Source organism: Hetaerina americana, unplaced genomic scaffold, assembly GCF_022747635.1.
Source record: "Hetaerina americana unplaced genomic scaffold, ioHetAmer1.1.p SCAF_1, whole genome shotgun sequence".
Taxonomy (NCBI): domain Eukaryota; kingdom Metazoa; phylum Arthropoda; class Insecta; order Odonata; family Calopterygidae; genus Hetaerina; species Hetaerina americana.
The window spans coordinates 97,520,983-97,543,853 of record NW_027286069.1 but is presented as its reverse complement, the minus strand read 5'-3'; the positions used below and the strand labels follow the sequence as shown (position 1 = coordinate 97,543,853).

Sequence of the window (22,871 nt, the reverse complement as noted above, 5' to 3'; positions counted from 1 at the left end):
AAATTTTTCCCGATACATATAAATGACTACATCGGTAGTGAATCGTCGAAAAACAGTTTTTTCGAACCACTTGTCGCGCTTCCCCTTTGGGTTATTGCTTTGTGTTACCAAAGTATTCCCCAAAAATAGTCTGAGTACACGTTAGTATTATTTACATGGCCTTATCATAAATAACGTTACTGCACAGTTTTCAAAATTTTCCTTGTTTAATTTTACAATCTTTTGTTTGAAAGTGTTACTTATTAAGGCATGCAGGACGTAAAATAGTGATTGTTCATTGAGTTGATATTGGAAAATATGTCTGTATCTGAATTGTATTACCTTTGTAAATATCATAGCATTTATTTGTGCTGGGGTGAAAATTAAAATTCTTTTACGGGTGGGAGAGAGAGGCTTGGGTTTGCAAGGGGAGATTCCTTAGTTGATTCCGGCGTATATTTGCAGCGAAATTATTTCTTGTGATGCATTCTCATCACATTAGTATTATGGTGTGGTCACTTTTAAGCGTCAGTAAATATACGATCTACGGGAGAAAGACTCGGAATGTAATTATCTCACTGGAGATGTGGTTAACTTTAACTCTGACTCTCGGGTTCTGTCGATTTGAACAAAAATACGCGAGGGCATATAATTACTGCACTGGCAATAGGTAGTTCAACGAAAATTTCAAAGTTAAAAACTTTAAAAAAGTTTGAAAAAAACTTGAAAAATTTCTTTAGTTAAAGCTTGAAGAATTTTTATGATGGTATCTTGGTTTTATATATGAATCCAAATATACGTTTTTATCTGTGCTTTACTATGAAATTTTTATAAATATAAAAGGCCTAGATTACACGTTACATTTTACTTAGTTTTACGAAAGTAAAATGTATTTGCTAAATAAAAATAAAGTCTAGAGTATAATTATGTAATCAGGAAGTAATTTTTGTGGACCTTTTGCGAAGAATTTAGCTTGTGGATATATCGCACATCTTTCGATCGACTAACAACAACTATGCTTACTTGAAGAATCTGTCACCGACTTTCCATCTTGAGTCGCCAGCACCTTCGCAGGATAGCTGAGTGTTGAGCGATAGTTTCTCATTGCGGGGATCGTTGACGAAATCCTCGACGCCATAAGCATACACTTTAACTGCCGTTGCTATTTCATTCACAAGACTGGTCATGCTTGTGTCGAAATGGACTCCTGGGGGAGGAAATTTAATGGATATGTTAGTATTATAATTAGAGATACATGTCTTCTTTCACGTCAATATGGTCAACATTTACCATTTTTTTTATTTACTTAATATTTCCCTGGTGGCTGAAGATCTTTCTTAATTGTGACCCTGATAAGGAATATCGTCGTTGTCTAAGGGACCTCATTTATTTTAATAATATTTTCGGATATTTTGAAACGGTTTGTGTGGCTCATTTTTACAGAAATTGTAGAAACAAAATTTTTATTGATTCACCGCAATGAATGACATTTACAGAAATCACCTTATTTTCTTAATTTGGTTCTAGTCAAAGTATTGCCCATTATAAACTATTCTATTAATATAGTTCTGTTGTATTGGATGTAAGAACCCGTCAATTTGATCAAAACCTCTACACGCTTCAATGGCGTTCGGTTGAAATCGTCTTATTATTAGGACTTGAATATTTTATGGACATACTATTGACAGTATACAGGCCTGTAAATCTTAAATTTCAATATTACTGTAAATCCTTTGACAACTGTGATCGAGTTGAATGCCAAAGGCTCTTTAAGCTTCAAATTAAGTATTGGGTATGTAAAATGCATATTTACTAGAAATTATATTGGCTTAACTGCTCTATAGGGCTGAGAAGATCAGGGGTAGTGAAGGAAAAGCGGCGTACATCTGGACTTGAACTAAGAAAAGAAAGAATGGGAAGGGAAACGTTCATTTTGTCAAACTCACCCAGCATTCCGACCGGAAACTGTGATAAAGGTTGCCTGTTCTCAATCACACTTTGTGCAGCAACCCAGACGTAGTTCTCTCCGGTTATCTTGTAGTCGGCAGCTGCGGCCAATATCCTAAGGGCCTCATCTCGAGTGCAGTAGAGCAAGACGACCCGTGACTCAGAGTTCACCAGCTCGGAGAGATCCGACGGCTTAGTGACGAGTACTGCGTTAAGAATCGTAAACCTGGAAAACAATGTGGAAGGTTTGAGTGGCAGCCTGGCATGTGGCTCGCCAGAGAGACTTAAATTTCTTCCTTACAAAGATATTCTCGACCGTATAAAAAATAATTATCAGAACAAGGTTTCGAATTTGTCCATTTAACAGCGGATCGGCTGTTTACTTACGAATATTTAAGCAATATCCACTAGGATTTGAAAATTCTTCTTGTCGTCAATCTTGATTGGCTGACCGTGATGATTCTGCAGTACAGTTCTCGCCTGTCAATTGTTAGTCTTTACATTTCCTTGAAAAGTTGTTCGATGACATTCATCGTTATCACTATGATGTATTCTGTCCTTGGTCTACCTCTTTTCCTCTTTCTTCCCCTTTTTCCTCCAGCTTAGATGACAATTACCTCGTTGTTTCTCTCAATACAATTAAAAATCCCCCCTTCTTTGTTCTTACAGCATTTCATAGCTGCTTTATTTTTTTTTTCAGCACCACATTCCAAAGACATCTATTGTTTTCTTTTCTCTTTCACCATTAGCCCCTGTTCCTTTCAAGGCTGTACCCCATATGAAGATTTTTAAAATTTCTCCCTTGTTTCTATGCTAATGTTTTTACATGGTCATTTCTGTTTTTATTTTTGAAAGCAGTTATTGCTTGAGGTAAATTATACCTTGCATTTGCTATAATTTTTCCATATTATTTGATTTTACTTCTTCAATTCTTCTGTTTATTTGGCTCTGTTTGATTCTATCTCTTATCGTATATATGGTCTAATAATTTCTCTTATCTTAAAAAAATCAATATCATCAGCAAATCTTAGTGCTTTGATGCTGTCCATTTATTATTTATTATTAACTTATTTTGTTCATCTGTGTTTATATTACTCAATTCTTTTTTCTTTATTAACTTAGAAAGTATTGGAGATAAGTTGCAACAATTTCTAATTCTTTTTTCTTTATTAACTTAGAAAGTATTGGAGATAAGTTGCAACAATTTCTAACACCCTTATACATTCTGGTTGACTTTTCTCATTACTATCTACAAATCGTTGGGGGCGCGGGTAGGCTTTTAGATAAGCTATGGATCACATTGCTTACTTTTAGTCCAATCCATACGTTAAGAAGTGTTCTGATGAGTGAAATATTGAAAAGGAAGAGTATAAATGAAATATATAAACATGCATTCAGATCTCTAGTAATTAAAAGCTGGAGTAAAAAGTAGTTAGTTTAACTGAGGCAGCCTGGCAAAAACATTAAACACCGCGTGTTTACTACAAGTAACAACAGCCAAATGTCATCGAATTATGACGCTAGCTGTATTTAAATTGCTATTGATTTAAGTCGACTTAACATTTTATAATTTCGTAATTTGCTTTTGATTATTTGTGGCCATCATTGGCCACCATTCATGTTAAACGTCTAAGATAAGGTGAAGATATGCCATATGGCGATGACAAGTTTTTCCTTTTATCAAGAGAGTCGCTTGAAAGCGGAGAAAAATTAAATGGTGTAGATAACACCTTATGGTTATTTACTACTTACTTGAAAACATCCTGCATGTCGAGAATTCTTTCCCTAACGGCTTGAACGAAGTCGTCATGCCCCGCTATTTGGCTGGTCACTATGGAGAATTGGTGCCATTTGTATCTTTCAAGAATCGATAGCATTGCAGCAGTTTGGTGTTCTAATGATGGCGCCAGTTGAAGCTGTAAGCTGGACTGGGATGCTCTCTGCAAATGGGAAAAATACAACGATCATTAGTTGATTAGAACAAGCATTCTTCCTCAGCGTGAAAAAGTGCATCCAAAACCAAAGCCATACACTCCAAGGTTGGTTTGAGAAAGCATTTAATGCACTAAGTCATATGGACTAAGCAAACTCCAGTGAAAACGACATCTCATCCTTTTAATCAATTTTGAAAATGGATGGTAGGATGACTATGGAGGCCTGACTATGATTTAAGTTTTGTTTAGATCGTTAACTGAAAAGAATATTTTTTGTGAAAATGATTGCGTGGGAAGACTTTTAACATAATGTGAAGTTTACTTATTATGTGATTGTTCAATAGAGGGGGGTCGTAAATTTTTTCACTCGCATAGTTTATTGTGCAAACATTTAATTTCATGGTATAACGCCAGCGTAGTGTGTGAAGTATAGGTGACAACATCTCATTATACGTAGACAAAACTCGATTTGAGTTTTATAGGAGGGTGGTTCATAGGAAAAGTATTCTTAGAATTGATAGTAATTTCCAATAGGAAGTAATTTTTCCAGGCAAGAACGCTTTTCCGCACGCATAATCGGTTCCTACTTAGTTTTAATAAAGCATATACATTTATGCATAGGGCTTACATGCATGTAGATGATTTTACGACCTTTTCAAATAAAATTGCCAGGCACAATATATTCTATTTTGCACTTTCTAGAACCAACTTCTATCGAAATTATTTCTAGTGAATACCAAAGAAGCGTAACTTTGCTTGGAAAGTTCTTTGATATCTTACTTCTAAGGCCTTCTAAGAGACCGAGACGATGATAACTTCCTTCAGGCGTATGAAAAGTGTCCGCTGGCGGTAGCAACGTGCAATCAAGATGAGAATCGAGAAGGTTGAACAGAATAGAGGGTAGTTGAAGGGCGATGGAGAGAGTACATTAACACTCGACATTCGCGCTTCCCCGGCTTCATCCCGCGTCTGCAAGCGCGATTTGGATCACTTCCCTTGCCGATATATGTAGCCCAGCCATTTAGCCATTCCTCACTCCCTCCCTCTCTCGCCCCCTGCCGCTGCAGAGGGGGCGTGGAGGTGGAAGGAAGGAAGCTGTGGGAAAAGTTGGAAGCCGTTGGTGAGGGTGTGGGGGGCGTGATGGGGCGGAGGTCGGGTTGATGCGGGAAGGGGAGTTGACGGGAAAAGGGAAAGTGACGGGAAATTGGCGGTGGGAGGGTATTAAGAGCGAGGCAGAGCAGCCGCGGTAGAGGGGTGAGGGGAAGAAGGGGTAAGGGAAATGAAGAGGGTGAGACGTGATTACAGGGGAGTGGGACAGGGGTCGATGGTAATGAAAGGGCTATGAGAGGGAAAGGAGCGGAAGAAAATTAATACGTGGGGAGAGAGGAACGGATTGCCGTAATATTTTTGCAATTGCTCAGAATTTTGTGATTTACAGCAATGAAATTGCGATTTACAAGTCCTCTAGAAGTACAAGCTTTGTGCCATGCGATTCTCGCTATGAAATAAGAAAACTTTGTTTCTTTTTTTTAATTGCGTTGAAATGAATTAAATGTTGATAGATAGGTGATAATGATAAAAAGTGAATATGCGTTAAATTAAAGCGAGAAATATTTAGTCGACGCGATCATGGTCGACATTCAAAAATATATTAACGAACAATACTGGTTGCATATCATCTTATTACATCATTCAGATGATAATGATAAAAAGTGAATATGCGTTAAATTAAAGCGAGAAAGATTTAGTCGACGCAATTAATTGTCGATATTCAAAAATATATCAACGAACAATACTTATTACATCATTCTTATTCTGCAATAACGAGACGTAGTACTCCAGAGGGTAGTGCGTTGGACTACTGATGGGCCCGAGTTTGATTCCCGGGGATACTTTTGAGTATCCTGAGCATCACCCATGCAGTGTGAGTTTTCGGGTACCAGATCTTACTGGGAAACTGTAGTCGGCACAGGGAAAGGAACTGGCCCCCCTTATTACGCTGATGTGTGAATTTCACTTGCCTTTAGCAAGCTGTACTAGGCGAGTTCAACCATCACCTATCAAACCAATCTTCAAGTTGATAACTGTGGTTTTATAAATATACCTGTAGTATCAAGTTTTTCATGATTAATATTTTATTGCATATGATTCGACAATTGTTGTTTCTCAAGCTTTATGATATATTATTTTAAAATAATAACATTATATCTTTGGAATGTAAATGTTGAAAGAAGTCATTTGAATTTTTTTACAAATGTTGAAAGTTCATCAGCATCTTCGAGTTACTTCTACTGTGAGCTATAATGATGTTAGCATGTGATTCACTATCGTGGATTTATTTTCGTCGACTGATTGAATTAGTTGTTCTGTCTCCCAATGCTATTAAGAAGTTTAGTTTATTTCTTTTATAAAATGGTACCCGAGTTGGCAAAATCAATCACGGTTAGCCCTCACTCTTGGGTGAGCAAATGGAAAACGTAGCGGAAAAAATGCAATCATCACAATCGTGCGTGGTGTAGTCAGCTGATTTGACATAAGACGCAGAACTTAGTTGGTATTTATTAAGGAGGATGGGATTAAATCTGGGAGGAGAATGATTTGGGAAGGCCGAAGATGGATACAAGGAATCAAACGAGAGGAAAAGCGTCCATCATAGAATCGATCATATCCCTTTTCCTTCCTTTTCCAATGGTTTACACTTCGTTTGCGATAAATCTCTAATTGAATGGAGAATTAAGGCGTAGATATTGCTCGTTTCCAATTCTGGCTAATACGCTTAACGCGAAGCTAGCTGACGAATAAAATGTCTTCTCTCTTGGGATCCCTCAGATGGTGAATAAATTTGAAATAGGAACTGATCTAAAAGACTTTTGCCAAGGTTGGATTATGACAGTCTTCCGATGAAAATTTAAAATTTAAATATATTTTTATTCTTCGATAGGATAGAAAATTATCAACTCGTGGAAATTCATTTTTGAAGGAAGTGATTACTAAATATTTGATTGACAATGAAATTATGCTGTTTATGCTCAGGTGAACGCCGCAAAGGACGGCTCAATTCATCTTTAAATTAAAATTGATTACCAATACGAAATAAAATAACGATCAAATAAAGGCATTTTTTTTACAAATAAAGATAAAAAATAAAATAACGATGAAAATAATAATAATGGAAAAACATGTTCAAGATATATTACCTTAATTACAAATTTTCTTTATTATGTTGGAGGTAGAAATTAGTTTTTCTGTGCATTGAAGATTATTGATGTAATATTTGGTAAATGAAAAGCAAAGTAGACCATTTTTGCCCAAGGTTTTCATAATACGTAGGCATTTTGTGAGCCTCAAATTATTGTTGACACTTGAAAGGAAGTTCGAACTCCATTAGTAAAGTAATTTCCTCCCCCATCATGAAGGCACATGAAAATATGTTGGTATCTGTATATTTTGTAACTTTCAGCCTAGTACGAACTAGATAGAAGCGTAATATAAGCCAAGAAGAGATTAATCAGATGCTCAAGGTTTTTTACAATAGAAATTGATAAATATTTTTGCGCTCCTGGGAATCGCCATGTAAGTGATTATTTTCAAAATTAACCAAAATGGCACTAAACATCTTATTCTTATTCGAAAGGAGTTTTGTAACTGTATTGCTGCTACATCGCATTCATTTCTGGCATTATAACGGGGAAAAAGTCCATGACTAATATTTGACCCAGGACTTCATTCGCCTCTGTCGTTGATATATTTTTACGTTTCTTTCGTTGTGAGATATCATCTTAGTTTTGAGATTAGCTCGAGATATATTACTCCTGGTAGTTTTAGAAAAATAATTGTCGTTTTATATTGGCACGGTGGAGATATAAATTGCCGTAAACGCCATAATTGCTTCGGAATTTGCTAAGGTAAATTCACTGAATGAAAAGTTGATTTGCTATTAACGCCAGAATCAACCTTTTCACAAGGCAGAGGAACAGTTCAAAACACCCAAGGAGGACCTGGCATAGAAAAGGTGATGCGTAATTATTCTGCGATACCCCAGTGAAATAAGAGTGAAACTACATTTTCCGGTGTGAAATAAATGCTCGCCTCACTCTTCACCCCCCTTTTACCACCTCATCGTGGCTGGTGGTGAAGTTCCACCCACCCTTTAGAGACCCAGAAGGCGCTCATCCTCAGTATACCTCTTCAGAAATCGAATTCCTTGAAATGGCAAAATAACTCCCCCCGCGAGTTTCCCGCTTTGATAGAAGGCCTTTAATTTCCCTTACATTTTCCGAAATGCCAATTTGTTCGTACTCATTAATCAAATGGAAATTTCAAAGTCCTTCTGCAATTCTCTCATTTTAATCGGGTCGTAGACGCCAAGGAACATTTCTTTGAGAGGTGAATTGGAGAGGAAGCAGGAACTCATTCGCTACCGATACCGATATTTCGGAAATTCCATCTCGTTGTTCGCTGTCCTTTCAAAATGGGACGGAAACAGACTTCTGCAATGCTTTCGATTTTCTACGATTTGCTGACTAGGTTCTTCTTTCATTTTTTTCCCTTTGGGAGGTAAGAAGCTAAATAAAGGTTACTGTATTCTAGGAAAAGATTGTTAATAATTGATTCCGAGGAAAGTGTTTTAAAAGTTTAGTTTTATTCGTAGAAGTGATTTTATTAAGTACTCAGTGTAACAACGAGTTTGAAGTTATATTCGAGACACATGCTGTTAATAATGACAATTTAAAATCAATTATTAGTTTAAGTTAAGGACGATGGTGTAACTAAGCGTGATGAAACACGGGATAATATTGACTTTGTTGAGCTAAGAAGCTATTGAAACTTGATTCAATACGAATATATGAAATAGGTCGACGGAGGGTATTTTAAAGTATTTGGAAATTGGAGTTAAATATTGTAATATTGAACTCGGTGAGAAAATAGTCAATTCTTTAACTGTGCACCTAAAAAGGATAATGTCTTACGAATTGCGTAAAAAATTTCAATGCACTTTTGATAGACATGGAGATGGTCAAAGCCAAGTTTTTATATTTGTGAGAAGTAGTTTTTCCAAAGAGCTCTCTCGTTATTAATTGCTTACACCTCATAATTTTCATGAAAATATATTATTTTTGATAGAAATAGTATTAATTATGGTATATATATTGGTGAACTGCTTGTATTCCGCTGCCATTTGGTTACAAGTGTTAACTGGAAACATATTTAATTATAAAATATTTCTACATTTTGATTCCCGGTTTTCTCTTTGCCTGTCAACTGATTTCTAATTTAAATCGAAAATACTTCACTTTGAAAAGTTAATTTTATTCTCTCTTTTTATTTCATTTGTTCGCCAGAACCTTATATTCCAGTGATAATAGTCGTTACTTCAAATGGGCATTCTGAACTTTTTGGTAGTTGTACAGTGCCTTGAGGGACTTCACTCACCGGAACGGTTTATACTTGCCCGCTTGGGCAGTCAATGAACTTTTGTGTGTGCTTAACTTTAAAAAAATGTATTTTCACTCATAATACTAGCTGCCAAAGTATGAGTGGAAAAACGTATAACTATTTAAAATGTAGATTTGCGGTAGATATTTTGGATTTCATGCTAGGATTAGAGATTTGATTGTAGCAGGATTTTCTGTGTCGTATCGAGAAAAGATTTTCAATACTTTTATTGACGAGTGTTATCCAGTTTTTAGAAATGTAGTCGGCTACAGAACGAATCCGTTGTTATCCAACTTTTTCGAACCGGAAATCCGCGTTGTGTTTTTTGTTGACGAAAACAGTTTTAAATGCACTCATATGGGAAAAACTCTCACTGTTTACATCGATTTGACTCCTTTGTCCTGAATTTACCTTACGTTCTTCCATTAGGGGCTCACACAATCGCTAAAGGAATGTAATTGATACTTGTAATAGTGTACTCCTTCTATTGTCCCTTTAACTTGTTCCAAGGCTTCCCATTCCTCCCTAATTGCCCGTGTTGAACCAACCCCCAACTCACCATCTTTGTTCTTTCCCCTTGCACCCAGACCGCTCTAGGGTCCCAAACGTTTCACTCCGTTCACACCTTTGCCTGTCTCCTCTGCGTACCCTTAACCCTATCTTCTTTTGCTTTGAATATTTAACTTGCCGCCTTAAAAGACCGCCTTCAGCATTCAGCTCCTCAAGTTCTGCTTTATTCTCGAGTTATTTTCTTAGAATGGATACCACCGCCGAGTATCATTTTTACCTGTATGTATGTGGGTATAAACGTATCTCCTTTGGAGAAGAAGTGCATTAGAAAAGATTTTAGTTCATCGTAAGCGATTGAATCTGCACAGTCTGCTCTCTCATGGCAAAAGTCAAGCTGTTAAACTTAACAGTGGAACATAACCAGATCGGTGACGTAATAGCGATAGCCATGTGTTGTGATTACATTTATCAACACATTAAAATTTTTTAAGCTTCATATTGTTCGGTTTAGATTGATATATATGAAGCTCATTAGCTCATGTTTCAAGTCTGAGGAATTCTAGGATACCTTTTCTTGTGCTAACGACTTAGTATATAGATATTAAGGCCGGACTTTTTTATTTTATTGCCTAATTAGCATTATTTGTCTTTTAAAAGTACCAAATTACATTTTAATTTCTTTTGAATTTATGATTCTGTAATTTTTTTACCTAATGGAATTAGGTAATATTTTCTAAACAATATACAAGCTGTATTGTGTCTTTACTTTTATTGTGTATTACTTCAATAGTTACAGATTTCAGTGTGCCTTTAAGTTGTTAATCGTTATTTTAAGAATTGTAATTTGTTGAAGGATTGTATTAATCATAACAAACGAAGGTAATGAGATTCTCAAGAAACAGGAAGGATAAGATAAATATTGTAGTTGGAGAACATAAAATATAACAATTAGTACAGTTCACTTATTTAGGAAGTGTTATCGATGAGGGTGAGCAGGGTTGTGTAGACATTAAAAGAAAGATTGCGAAAGGTAAAGAAGGGTTTACAAAGATGCAGGAGTTAGTGAAAGGCGCAATAAGTTAAGGTGTAATGAAATGACTAGTAAAAAAAATGATTTGGGTTTATTGGTGTATGTTTTTGAAAAATGGTCATTGAGGGTAGGGGTTAAGCGTAGATGGAGGATTTTGACATGTGAGCGTGAAGAGGAATGGAGAAAATAAAATAGACGGAAAGGAAAACAAACGTTAAGTCCTAGGAATGGTAGGGGAAGAGACATGGCTGTTTGTGAGAAATTCGAAGAATGCGGGGTAAGTGGCTGCAAGTGGTACTGGGATGCAATGGGATGCTGAAGACTGCAATACACGGAATAGACGGAATTGGAATTCTTGGAAAGCAGAGTTGAGGGAGGAAGAGAATGGCCATTTTGGATGGAATAGAGGGAGGTTGGAAGTATGCACAGCTAAAGAAGGAGTTATTGCCGTTTCTAGCATTGTGTCTGAACCTATATTTTGTGTCATTTTAGTTTGGGCTTACGAGTACAGTAATGTGTACACTCAAGTACCATCAAAAACCTACCCTAAGTCGTTATGCTATTACTAATAATCGTTCTTTTCGCAACGAAATTGCCTAAAATTAATATATATGTTGGCAATAGCGTCTCTAAATTTTGTTTTATGAGCGTTTTAGGTCAAATAATTAAGGAGCGATAGCGTTTTTAAGCACTATTTAACAAAGGAGATAATGTATTTATTTTTATGACCGCAAATTGTGGTATTTATTAATGAGACTATTTGATATGCGGGGTAAGTAAAAGTCTTTTCTTGGGTTCCCAACTAATAGTGAGGTATTGGTGCTTCAGCCAAAGAAAATGTTGTGCAATCAAACTTTGAACTTACTAATGAAAATAAACGATGTTCATATTTTATTTGATAAATGGTAGTGATAATTATCTCTCTGTAATAGCTAGAGTACATATAACAATTTTTTTATTGTGCGAAATGCATTTATAGCATGTGTACAAGTATGATATACTTGTACACATGCTATAAATGTGAAATAATCATTCGTATATCTTGCGGTTAAATTATCCATCTTTTTACCTGTCATAATCTTGATTAAGTTTTACCTTCAACATGCATATACCTAGCCCTGCTTACCTATATTTATTGAAAAAATATTTGAACAGCTGTGATTTGATAACTTAAGCTGCACTTTATAGTCATATCTCATAGCTCCCTTTATTTTTTCACTTTCTTGTTCATACGATGTCGCTTTCCAATTCTTGTTTCGTGTTTACTTATCCTCATTTATTTCTCCCACTAATTGCCGTTATTATTTGCCAACAAGCTTTTTTTCTTGAATGACACGGAAAAATGTAGTTCTACACAGCACAGGCGTGATATACATTTATTATGCATAAGTTTTTCGGGGATTAAATTTGGCAACTTTGCTGGCAGATCTGAAGTGCACATTTGGTAGTCCCGTTGGAAATATTTTTTGTTGTTGTGAATCGATCTCAAGCTTTCCTGTTTTTTAAAATCAAAATCGGATTTCATCCAGATCAGTTAACCTTCTTTATATGACAAAGCGCTTTTGCAGACCATCTGAGATGTATCTCTTATTGTTCGCCGAGCAAAAAGATATTTTACCGAGAATGTGCCTGGTCTGGAGAGGACCATGTGATGGTCGTTGCTAAATTCGACTGAGCTTATTGGTTCTTTTTATTTCTTTGAATTTCGAGCAAAGCTAGATCAATTGGAAATTCAAAAAAACTCCGGAAGTGGTAGTATACTCTTCTGTAGCAGACTCATTCTTGATATTCTAAGAAAAGGATTATTATAAATCCAATAGTGACACCTCATAAAACATTTTTAGAGTTAAAGCTGTGTATGATTTTTTTACTTTCTTTTTCCTTCCTTTTGTAAATGGCCAAATTTTGCTTATAAATTGTTTGATATAATCTTATAGCCGAGGTAGCCGAGGCTAATACTTTGTGGAATCCCGTTGTAACAAACAAGGAAGAATCAAATAACTTTTGCGTTTACACAGAATAGAATTTCGCCAGAAGGCTCAACAATGTATACGCACCTGTACATGAACTTAAAGAAACATCAGTGCTTGATTTCCCTAGTCATTTTCAGCACTCCTCGGTTTTCTTCAAATTCTCTTAGATTTATGAAGGCATGGCGAGAATGAATGCACTCCACAAACAAGGGATCAATGCCATGCTCTAAATCACTGCGTTTTGGTTAAAGACTTAAAACGTAGGGTAGAATTGAAACGCTAAAAAATTTCTCATTAGTAAACGTAATAAAAATGCTGGCAATACACGTTACCAAAGCATGTAATAGACGAAACTTCATATCCTTTTATTTCAGACCGAATCATTTGACGAGAGAAATTAAAAGTAATAGAATCACTTGCTGAGCCGCCATAAAGAATTATAATCGATTGATGACGATGCTCAAATGTGACGCCAATCTTGGTTGGGAAATGACATTGACCACATGATGCTATTCTTCGAACGATTGGGGAATTTCCAGCGCTGTGATATTGACTCATATTCGCCTCTTGCTTTTCTTCCTCAGCTTAAGGGGCATTTTAGGATATGTTGAGGGGATGACACGGTATTTTATTTCAAAATTTAAGCCATTCTCAAAGTGAACGCACATGCATTACGTTTTGGTAGATGGCCTAGTGCTGTTGTTGCATGTGGTGTATGGTGGCCAATGTGGCTCACACCACATGCATAAGGAAGGTCCACGCTAAGTGCCAGCCGTTAATCTTGGACAAAATCGCTAATCCCGCTTATCGGGAGTCTGCCGGCTTGCATTTAGTGGCATTTTCCATTTATTTTACTTAATAACTGCAAGCGATTTGTCCTCCGTTCTTGTTTTGGTGTGCATTATTTTATATCGGATAGCGTATCATGCATCACTATCTGATTTAATTTCCATTATAAAAAACACCGACAAAATTGCGTGTTTATTTGATAGTTTTATTGCAATGAATTATTTCAACCTTCCTTCACAGCGATTAAAATGGGAACCTAATTGGACTGTACGCGAACATTTTAAAATGAGCAATGATTTTCAAACAATGATTATGAGAACATCATTAAAATGAGCAGTACAAGTAAAAACCTGATAGAGGATAATAATGGGAGCTGCGTGGAGTCTTCGGATTTCTAACTGAAAACGAATCCCCGAATGGGACAGGAAAGGCTTGGTAAAGGGTGGAGGAAAATTGGTGGAAGGTTTGGAGCAATGGTGCTTCTTTGACAATATGGGCAAATCGCTTTTCAGTCATTTTGTCAAAATCAGCAGACAATCCTATACCCGTTCTTCCTACCCGTGTTTAATCGAGAATTAAATGCTATCTTCTTGCGACCGATCGTGATTTAGTTCCTATCTCTTTGGAATGTTAAGAAGTTAGGCCGTTTTTTGCTTTTAAGTGAAGAGAACCACTCACAATATAGACACCCAAAGCAAACAGTACAATGTGGATCAGGATTTTGCGTGTTTTCACGAGTTTTTAGGTTAGTAAATTGCATAACTATATTTTTAGAAATATTTTTCAAGAAATAACAAATTACCGCACTGTAATCAAAAAAGGGATTAAAAGAAAAAAGTTTCTTGTAAGGGCAAGAGAAATGATAATCGATTCTGAGTGAATTCGGTGGAATTATATGTATGTTAATGGGATTCGGATTAAGTGTTAATTGCTTTTATACGACGTACCACTTGGCTTCATTTTTTATTAATGTTACAATACCCACGTGCAGAGTTCCCTTTTCTATGATATTAATTAAATGTTCTCCGTTTCGAATTTCATTTGCATCCGAAAAAAACTCAAAATGGGAATGGTGCATTCCTTTGTTGTTCAAATCTTATTCCCTCTCCTCCTCCCTCCCTCCTCAGTATCCTTTCGTTTCATCCTCCCCTTTCCACTCACATCGAAATTACTTGCGAATCTCCCATCTCTCCGGCAGCCCCGGCTCATTCTGTCCTCTCTCCCACTCCTCCCCCCTCTCTTTTATCTCTCGCCCCCTCTCTCTTCCTTGCCCCTAACTTCGACCTCAAAAGGCTCCCCTCGTTCTCTTCTCGTATCCCTCCTTAACTCCCCCACACAAATCCCAGCTCGCTCGCTTTCCCATTTCCTCCCAGTCGACAACCCCCCCTCCCCCTAGCGCCTCATCCCTCTACAATTCTTTACAACTCCCCAGCACATTTTTCTTCTAAGTTTCTGGGGTGTTGACTGGCGGCGTCCTCCCTGCGCATTCAATCTCCCCATTTTCGGCGGAAATACATCACAATCAATCACATGACTAGCCCATCAATAAATCCGCGGATGCGTGCGTTTCGCGCCTCCCCCACTCCATCTCAAAAACCTTCCCTTCCTGCTCAACCCTTTTCTTTACCCTCCGCATTCCTTCCTCATGCCCCTTCCCCGCGCCTGTTCCTTGTATTCTTTGTCTGAATCGATCGCTTTTTTTCCTCTTCGTTTCTTTCTCTTCTGTTCTTCCGCTGACCCCCTCACTCCGCTCCATCCCAGTGTTTCGCTTTTGATATTCCTGCAATCTTCTCCTCTGTGGTTGTTTTTCTCTCAAGGCGCCAATACATCCCCTACATGCCTTCCTCTTTGTGTCTCCATCTCTTCTTATGCGCTGTCGGGCTATCTCCTTCTTGCCCCGCGCTCTCCCTTTCGCTTTGAACTGCATAAAAATTGAGCAAGCAGAAGATTTGAGTGGGTACACTCCTGTAAGATAAGCTGTTCTGCTACCTAGTTGAATGTTTAAAACTCTCTCCACGTATAGATTGTTTTCAGGAGTTCCTGTGATTAAATTTGACGCTAAAAAAGAAAATGACCTTTCGGTTTGGTTGTCTTTGAATTTGGTTTTCGGTTATATCTGTGCATATGCCAGCTTATTTGTCCGACGACTACCGAGCTACAGAACTTATGTAGGTACTGGATGAGCTTTACGGAATGCGTAATAGTATGTCAGAAAGGACAAACCATTCTCTTGATTCTCTCATAAAACTGCTTTAAATTTATGGAAATTTGCCAGTACTAGAATCTGTAGTGGAAGAGGTTAGCTGGCGGCGGTGGCATTAGTGGGCGATTCCAAAGGCTACATGTGTTTTTGTAGGCCTGAAATCCTGTTTATGGCCATTTTAATTTACAAATTTGCTTCGAGAAAACGCATTTCTAGAGTAATTGAAAAATGGCATTGAAATGAGGTTTTAATGGAAAAGAAATAAATTTCATGAAAACATAGTTCCTATTAAATATGGTAACGTTTAGATGACAGAACATAAATAAATTCACGATAATATGGTGATGTTATATAAATAAATAAAAATAGTATCATGTGTGTTTTTTAAAAGTATGCGCTTTGAGAAGATAGGTATCTCAGACTATTTGGAAGATGTGTCGCGGACATTCTACTCGACTTTTCCTATCTTTCAAGACGAACGAACGTGTTTTGATCGATTGATATTTTGGACTTATTTGGGAACATTTGGCCCTGCTCTTTAAATACGTGAGACTTTTGTCGCGGTGTGGAGGGGGATGGCGGGTCAGATCAGGTCAGATGTAGATGTAGGTCAGATCTTACATAAGATTGATGTCTGGTATTATTGATTTATTTCAGTAATTGTGAAGCAATGCTTTTCTTCATTCTTGACCTCCGAAGAAGACTTCAATACTCTTTTTTCTTTAAAATGTGACAGTTTGTTGTTAACGATAACACTGATTATTGAATTCTTCAGATAGGCTGGGGGGTTGTGCGTATCTTACCAATCTTTAAAGAGGTGAAAAGGGGTAAAAAAACAAAAATGTCGGACGAGGTTGAATGCTAATACTCGTAGTATGGGTAAAAAGTTGTTGCGCTCTTGTAAAAATTATTTGAAAATTAAATTTTGTGCATATTACAAAACTATCAATAAAGTGTGCTTGTAATGTATTTACCTTATTGAAAGGATTTTTTTGCGTAATCTTGTTATTTATTTCCAGCCGTTACTATCCTTTCAGTGTTATAAGCGCTGTCGGTCTTTACAATTTATATCGCGTTTTATAGTTTTTATTCTCTTCCTCCATAAAATTTCTCGTACCACTGCACATCTTCCAAATGCACCCTCGAGCATGCCAAACATGTAAGATCTTCATACCACAACCATATCAGTGACCTTATCATTTAAGCCTTCACATTTGAGTATTTTATCGCATCAACTTTCACACAACGCCTATTTGTCTTTAATTTCCTTTCTCTCATGCTTAATTTACCGTAAAATGCTTACATCGAGAAGGTAATAGACATTATATGTCACTTTGATATTTATTTCAGTGTTATTCATTTATCATGTAGCTCAAGAATTAAATAAGGAAGGGGTTTCCATGAAGTACTCGTCCTTTCGATTCAGATTTAAATTATAATTCGGTCCTAGGCCGTTCGCCGTATTTTGTAGTATTTTCAAACTTTACTTCTTAATTAGGGCTTAGGATTGTCTCCTTCACATCGGTAATCGTTTAAAAATGTATCGTGCTCGGCAAAATTCGGCATGAGATCCAGCAGCTACGGAGTGTACGGAATTCCGTCTAGGTGCGATATCAAATTCCTTGAGTGGCAAAGTAGTTGAAGGTTTTTATTGGTCATGCATTTCCTGGCCCAAAACAGAAGGCGTGGCGGTGTGACAGCATATGTGTGTCATTGTCCTGACAATCTCTCTTGGCATTTCATACGACTTTTTCTTCTTTTTCCAAACGCGAGTGATAAAGTCCCTCCCTCCCTACTCTCCGACCATCCCTTTCTCTTTTCCTCCCTTTCGCCAAAGTCTCACATTTTCCTCCTTCCCGCTGGAGTATACAAAAAATGCATGCGCAGTATCTTGGTGTGTGCATACTTGATTGTGAGACATTATCTTCGCCGTAAGAGTGCAGCCAGCTAGTCCGACTGGCTAGTCGGCTGTACCTTCTCTGGCTATAACTTTGTCCTGTGGCTTCGAAGCTATAGGGTCCACGTAGTCCATATTCCCCGGTTGCGTTTTTATTTTCTCTAAAACTTTTCCTCACTGTTCTGATCTCAGAGCTCCTTGGTCGGGCCTTGCTCCGTCTATCTCTCTCACTCCGTTGGACTCCTGCTGCCCGTCTCTTTCCTTGTCCGTCAAGGGTGCTGGGGGGTAATTGTCGATTCAGTTCGCATCCCTTGCCTTTGCTCCCACTCCCTTTTCCTGCGTTCTGGCTCCGTGGTGGTCGCCTCCTTTTTCTCCGTCCCTCTCGGACATCTCAGAGTTTTGTCGTCGTAGTCTCGGAGGGGGTTTCGGGGTAGTTCGAGCTACTTTCCTGACCGAGAGCAATGTGAATGGAGAAAGACGTTAGTTATTTACTTAGTTATGGTATGGGCGTTTGGGGCTGCAGCCCAGAGATCTCCGTCCTCCGAGTGACATTGAACCTAACGCATTAAAATAACACTTTCTTGTTAACAATTTGTTTTCAATTTTTTACGAAAAACCTAAAATTATGATTGTAAACGATTGCAGGATTCAGTGTTCAGATAAAAATATCTGTGTTGATTGCAATGTAAATTTTTGTGAATATATGGACGCTGGGATTATTTCGGGTTGAACCTGGGGTCTTGTAGTGGGTTTCGTAACCCACAGGCTTAAAAGAAATCCGATGACTTGACAAAACTCCATTAGGACTGTTTTTTCTCTTCTCTGTTCGGGTCCGGAATTCCTTAGTGCATCCCTTCCACTCCTCTTCGCTACTCTTCTCTCGCCTTGTATTTTCTGTCCGATAAAATTATGTCATTTCTTTGTGGTCGTTTTTGCTTACTCTGCGCACTAGAAATATCCCTACTTCTTCCACCCACCCCCATCTTCCTAGTTGGCCAGGATTATCAATATGAACTTCTCTTTTATCTCCTTTTGATTCGTGAACGAGTGGAAGGAAAGGCTTGAAAGGCAGTGGTGTCTTAAAATCGAAAGCTCAATACCTATCATAGAATGAAGGATTTTACTGTGATTTTCCTTTTGCCAATCGCTTTCAACACTTTGTACATATATATTGAAATGTAATCATTTAAAATCATTTAAATAATGTTACATTTCAATATGTTATGCAAATTCCACAAAGTTACGCCTGAGACAACAAACTTTGTACATACATGCAGAAAATGGGCTCAAACAGGAAAAATTTAAAGCCATTTTAGTTAGCAAAGTTGCTAAGTGCTGTGAAATGATATGTTACAAACAGTGGCGTCAAAAGGCGAAAAGAGCATTGACGTCGAAAGAGTAACCCAAATGATTATACTTCCAGTGTGTCTATGTTCCAATTTGTGCCTATATTTTGTCATTAGTGCTAATTGTGTTTTAGTTTGAAATCCGCCACTCGTCTTCTCACACATCCGGTCAAAGTGATTTATTGAGCGTAATCCTCAATCACTGCAAATCTAATGTATGAACCGCGTTTATCTCGTTCAAGTCTGTAAAAAGTGTCATACCTTTTAGGGGACTTACGAGGCTTCTTGATGGAATTTCGGCGTCTCTGCATAAGCGGAACACTAAGATGATGGAGGAGCTTTCTCGCGAAAATTTTATGGAAAAGGGTGAAAACTGGTGCCACGTAGTGAATATAACCACTTTCACGGCCCATCACCACTGATATATTTACCTCAAGCGATAAGAGACGACCCTTGCATCGATTTTCTTTTCTAAGGAAATTTCCATGCTCCATTTCGATATATTTCACGTCGTGGCTGTGAATTTGTTTCTAAATTAACAAATTTTGGAAGTGGATGCATGTTTAGAGTGAAAATCATGGTGCCAATTTCAGAAATTTCACGAATGATTGTGACATAGGTGAAAGAAATATTCAGGGAAAGGCAAATGGAAAAGTAAAATAAATTCTAAGAAAATGCGGGAGGTGCCGCGAAAGTAACTTCAAACGGTGTCATCCGCAAAATGTGCATTACAATGTAACAATTTCAGAGTTTAAAAATCAAGTAAAATAACTTAAAATGAGGCTTTTTTTTTAAAACTTCGCGAGCTGCAAAAAGGACCTGCTTGATGTGAATGCATGCGTGTGAATATCAAAGATATGGTAGTTTTTTAATTGTTCCATGAAAGTCTTGATAAAATGATTTTATGTCAAATTTTCTCTGATATTTTATTTTGATAACCGGCAGTATTAAAAAATCAGAAGGAATAGTTCAAACAAAAAGTACGGAAATTTAAAGGAAATTGCCAATTTTTATGTGGGATAATAAAAAAAAACAGCGCAAAACGCCCAAGTTGGGAAGTAATTTTATTTTGGGCGACATTTGGTAAATGTTATGCAATGCAGACAGAAATCCGAAATAATGTGGTCATAATTTAATTTTAAAAAACTAGTTAAGCTGCCCCTAGCTGCTCTCAGCTTCCGAGGGAAAACTTTGTTTGCTACAGCGAAAATTATTTTTCACCTGCTAAACTATTTATCCTTTTTCTTAAGTCTCAGATGAATCGAGTTTTTCATCTGAATTTTTCCTTAGGCTGCGGAAGTTAGCTTTTTCCACCGTTGATTCCTGTTATTCTTCAATTCATCCCTCTCTCCGAGGTCTTTTATTCCGTTTCCATGCGCAGTTTTGAAAGAAAGTGAATATATTTGGTTTTCTTCATTATCGGCTCCAATCTTTCGTAAAAATTCTTTTCATCCCTCAGCTCTTGTTTTTTTAATGCCCTGAGGTATCTCTCAAAATGTTATCATAAGAAACTTTCAAGAACGTTGGCTATAATAAAAAGGCATTTTTCGAGTTGATGAGCTGCTCTTTCGATCATTTGGTTGAAAGATATTTTAGATTTAAAGGAGTGGTTCCTCATCTTAACCCTTCTTAATAAAGTTCCTTAATAGTGCCAACATAAAGTTTTGAAATCGTTTTTTCATAGTTACTTAACACAGTGCTTCCTTTGGAAATTCATAGATTTCATGATACTCAGTAGTGGAAAATTTAGAGAAATAATCTGCAAGAACGTAGGGCCAATCTTCTCTCAAATCTCAACTACCAATGTGTTCTTTTTCTTAAGGCTCATGCGTTAAAATCTTTAATGAACCCAATTTCAGGTCAGTTTTTTGCCGTATATGTTATCATTGCTTTAATGAAAGTTTGCGAGCCAAGTTATGCGTAGTAATTAATGCATGCGATTTAATAACTCTTATTAAGAATAATAATTAAGATTTAGATATTACCTTCACATATAAGTGAACATGCACGTACATTTGGTAGGTAGATAATCATAGATGTTGATGATGAATCGAATTGCTTAGATGCATGGATATTGGTTAAAACTATCTGAATGTTTTTGAGATCGGTATTAAAACTGGTCTTCATAATTAAATTATACATGAATAAGCATTAAGACCACCACAGTTATCAACCATAAGGCTGGTGTGATAGGTGGAGATGGAACCCACCTCAAGTCCCACGGTATGTGAATTTTACACTTCAGGGTAGAGGAGGGGGCAGTAGTTTCCCTTTGCCAATTGTGGTTTCCCAATAAGATTATATATCCGAGAAACCACGCAAAATAAAGCTGTGGGTGCCCATAATCTCTGGAAATGGAAATCCTTCTGTCAGTAGTCGAATGCCATACCCACTAGGCTACCACGCGTCTTAAAGTAATTAGACGAACTTTTATGTTTAAAAATACCGCTTTCTGTTATGCCCCTATAAGTATATCATCCAGTGATGATTATTACCCTAAATCACATTGGTGAGCGAGGTCACAGTGAGCATTCGGGGTTTATGAACCGTCGCGTCGACGAATCTATGTATGGTATTCTTTTTCTTTCGAAAGAGTCATAAATACCCCGGTGAAAAAATGATAAAAACAGCCGTTTAAACTAACCAAAGTGAATATTCCTAAATTATGCTTCGTATACCATGATAGAATCTAAAATTTTCCTTTTAAATGGTGAACCAACGTCATAATGTGTGGATGTGGTATGTACACTTTTGTTTAATAATGTTCACCTAATTAAGGTAGAAAAGGCAGAGATTGAATTGATATACTTACAAGGCAAAAATATTACTTTTGGAACAAAATCAATTTTACACGTTTACCTTCATTCATTCCATGCCTTGTTTTCCTAGTCTCTCTTTAATTCATTCATGAGATACGCGAAAATCTTTGGAATCATAAGAGAGATAACACAGATATTATAATCAAAACCATAGGAGGGAAATTATCATGTGGAAGATAAACATCCTGCCACATTAACCATTAAATGAAATTTTACAAGACCCACACGAAGCAAAGCTGTAGGATGCTAAAAATAAGCTTTTCCAAAAATGACAGATTATTGTCCAAAGATTATATCATTTCATCCCGGTTGTACTGTTATCATAACACTACTGCACCAAAAATATTTTATTGCTACGGTAATGCAGAAGACCTAATAGACATATAGACCCTCTAATAAAGACGCCAATAACGATCGGTGGTTGTTGAAGTAATATTTTTCAAGTAAATATTCTATGATGAATGATTAGTCGAAGATGAAATTGTCCAATAGGACGTTATAATAATTTCTTTCGCAAGTAATTGCCATTTTTCCTCAAGATTTTGGGACGTCATGGAACAGAAAAGGCGGCTGGGTTAGCCAGGCGTTTCGCCTTGAGAAAAATCTTGCGCAACAAAGTAATTCTGCTCCAGCAAATAATGGCACCAGTTGAGGAAAAACAGCTTGAAAACATACAAGTTTACTTATGTACTTGTATAACACCTATTATTGTGTTGGCAATAGCATGCTTATGCTTTAATAAGAGTAGAAAAGCCTGAATTCTGCTTTATTGTACACGTGATGAAAGATACGAAGCATCATCCCGCATCCTGTACCATCAAGGGACTGATACTCTGCTCTGTTGATGCGTTCGTCTCATTATGCACGTGTTCGTGCAGGTCGGGGCGGTTTGCTGGCTGGAATTAATCCCGAAGGGATTGACCGCCGACCGCCAGTAAGGAAAATTACATTCCAAAGCACAGAATCAATTATGCTACTACTTGTCTACGAAATAATGTGTGTGTAGGT

General features: G+C 37.2%; 1 protein-coding gene across 2 annotated transcripts in view; it reads right to left on the bottom strand.

The window, feature by feature from the left end:
• The window catches only part of Nmdar2 (NMDA receptor 2), a 379,887-nt gene that overhangs the window by 46,653 nt on the left and 310,363 nt on the right, over positions 1-22,871 (bottom strand). For both annotated transcript variants that reach the window (XM_071593793.1, XM_071593785.1), the window contains exons 3-5: positions 3,679-3,866; positions 1,926-2,152; positions 1,003-1,186 (exon numbers count right to left, since the gene is read on the bottom strand). In XM_071593793.1, coding sequence (XP_071449894.1) covers positions 1,003-1,186; positions 1,926-2,152; positions 3,679-3,866 — 599 coding nt within the window. The remainder of the gene's footprint in view (positions 1-1,002; positions 1,187-1,925; positions 2,153-3,678; positions 3,867-22,871) is intronic.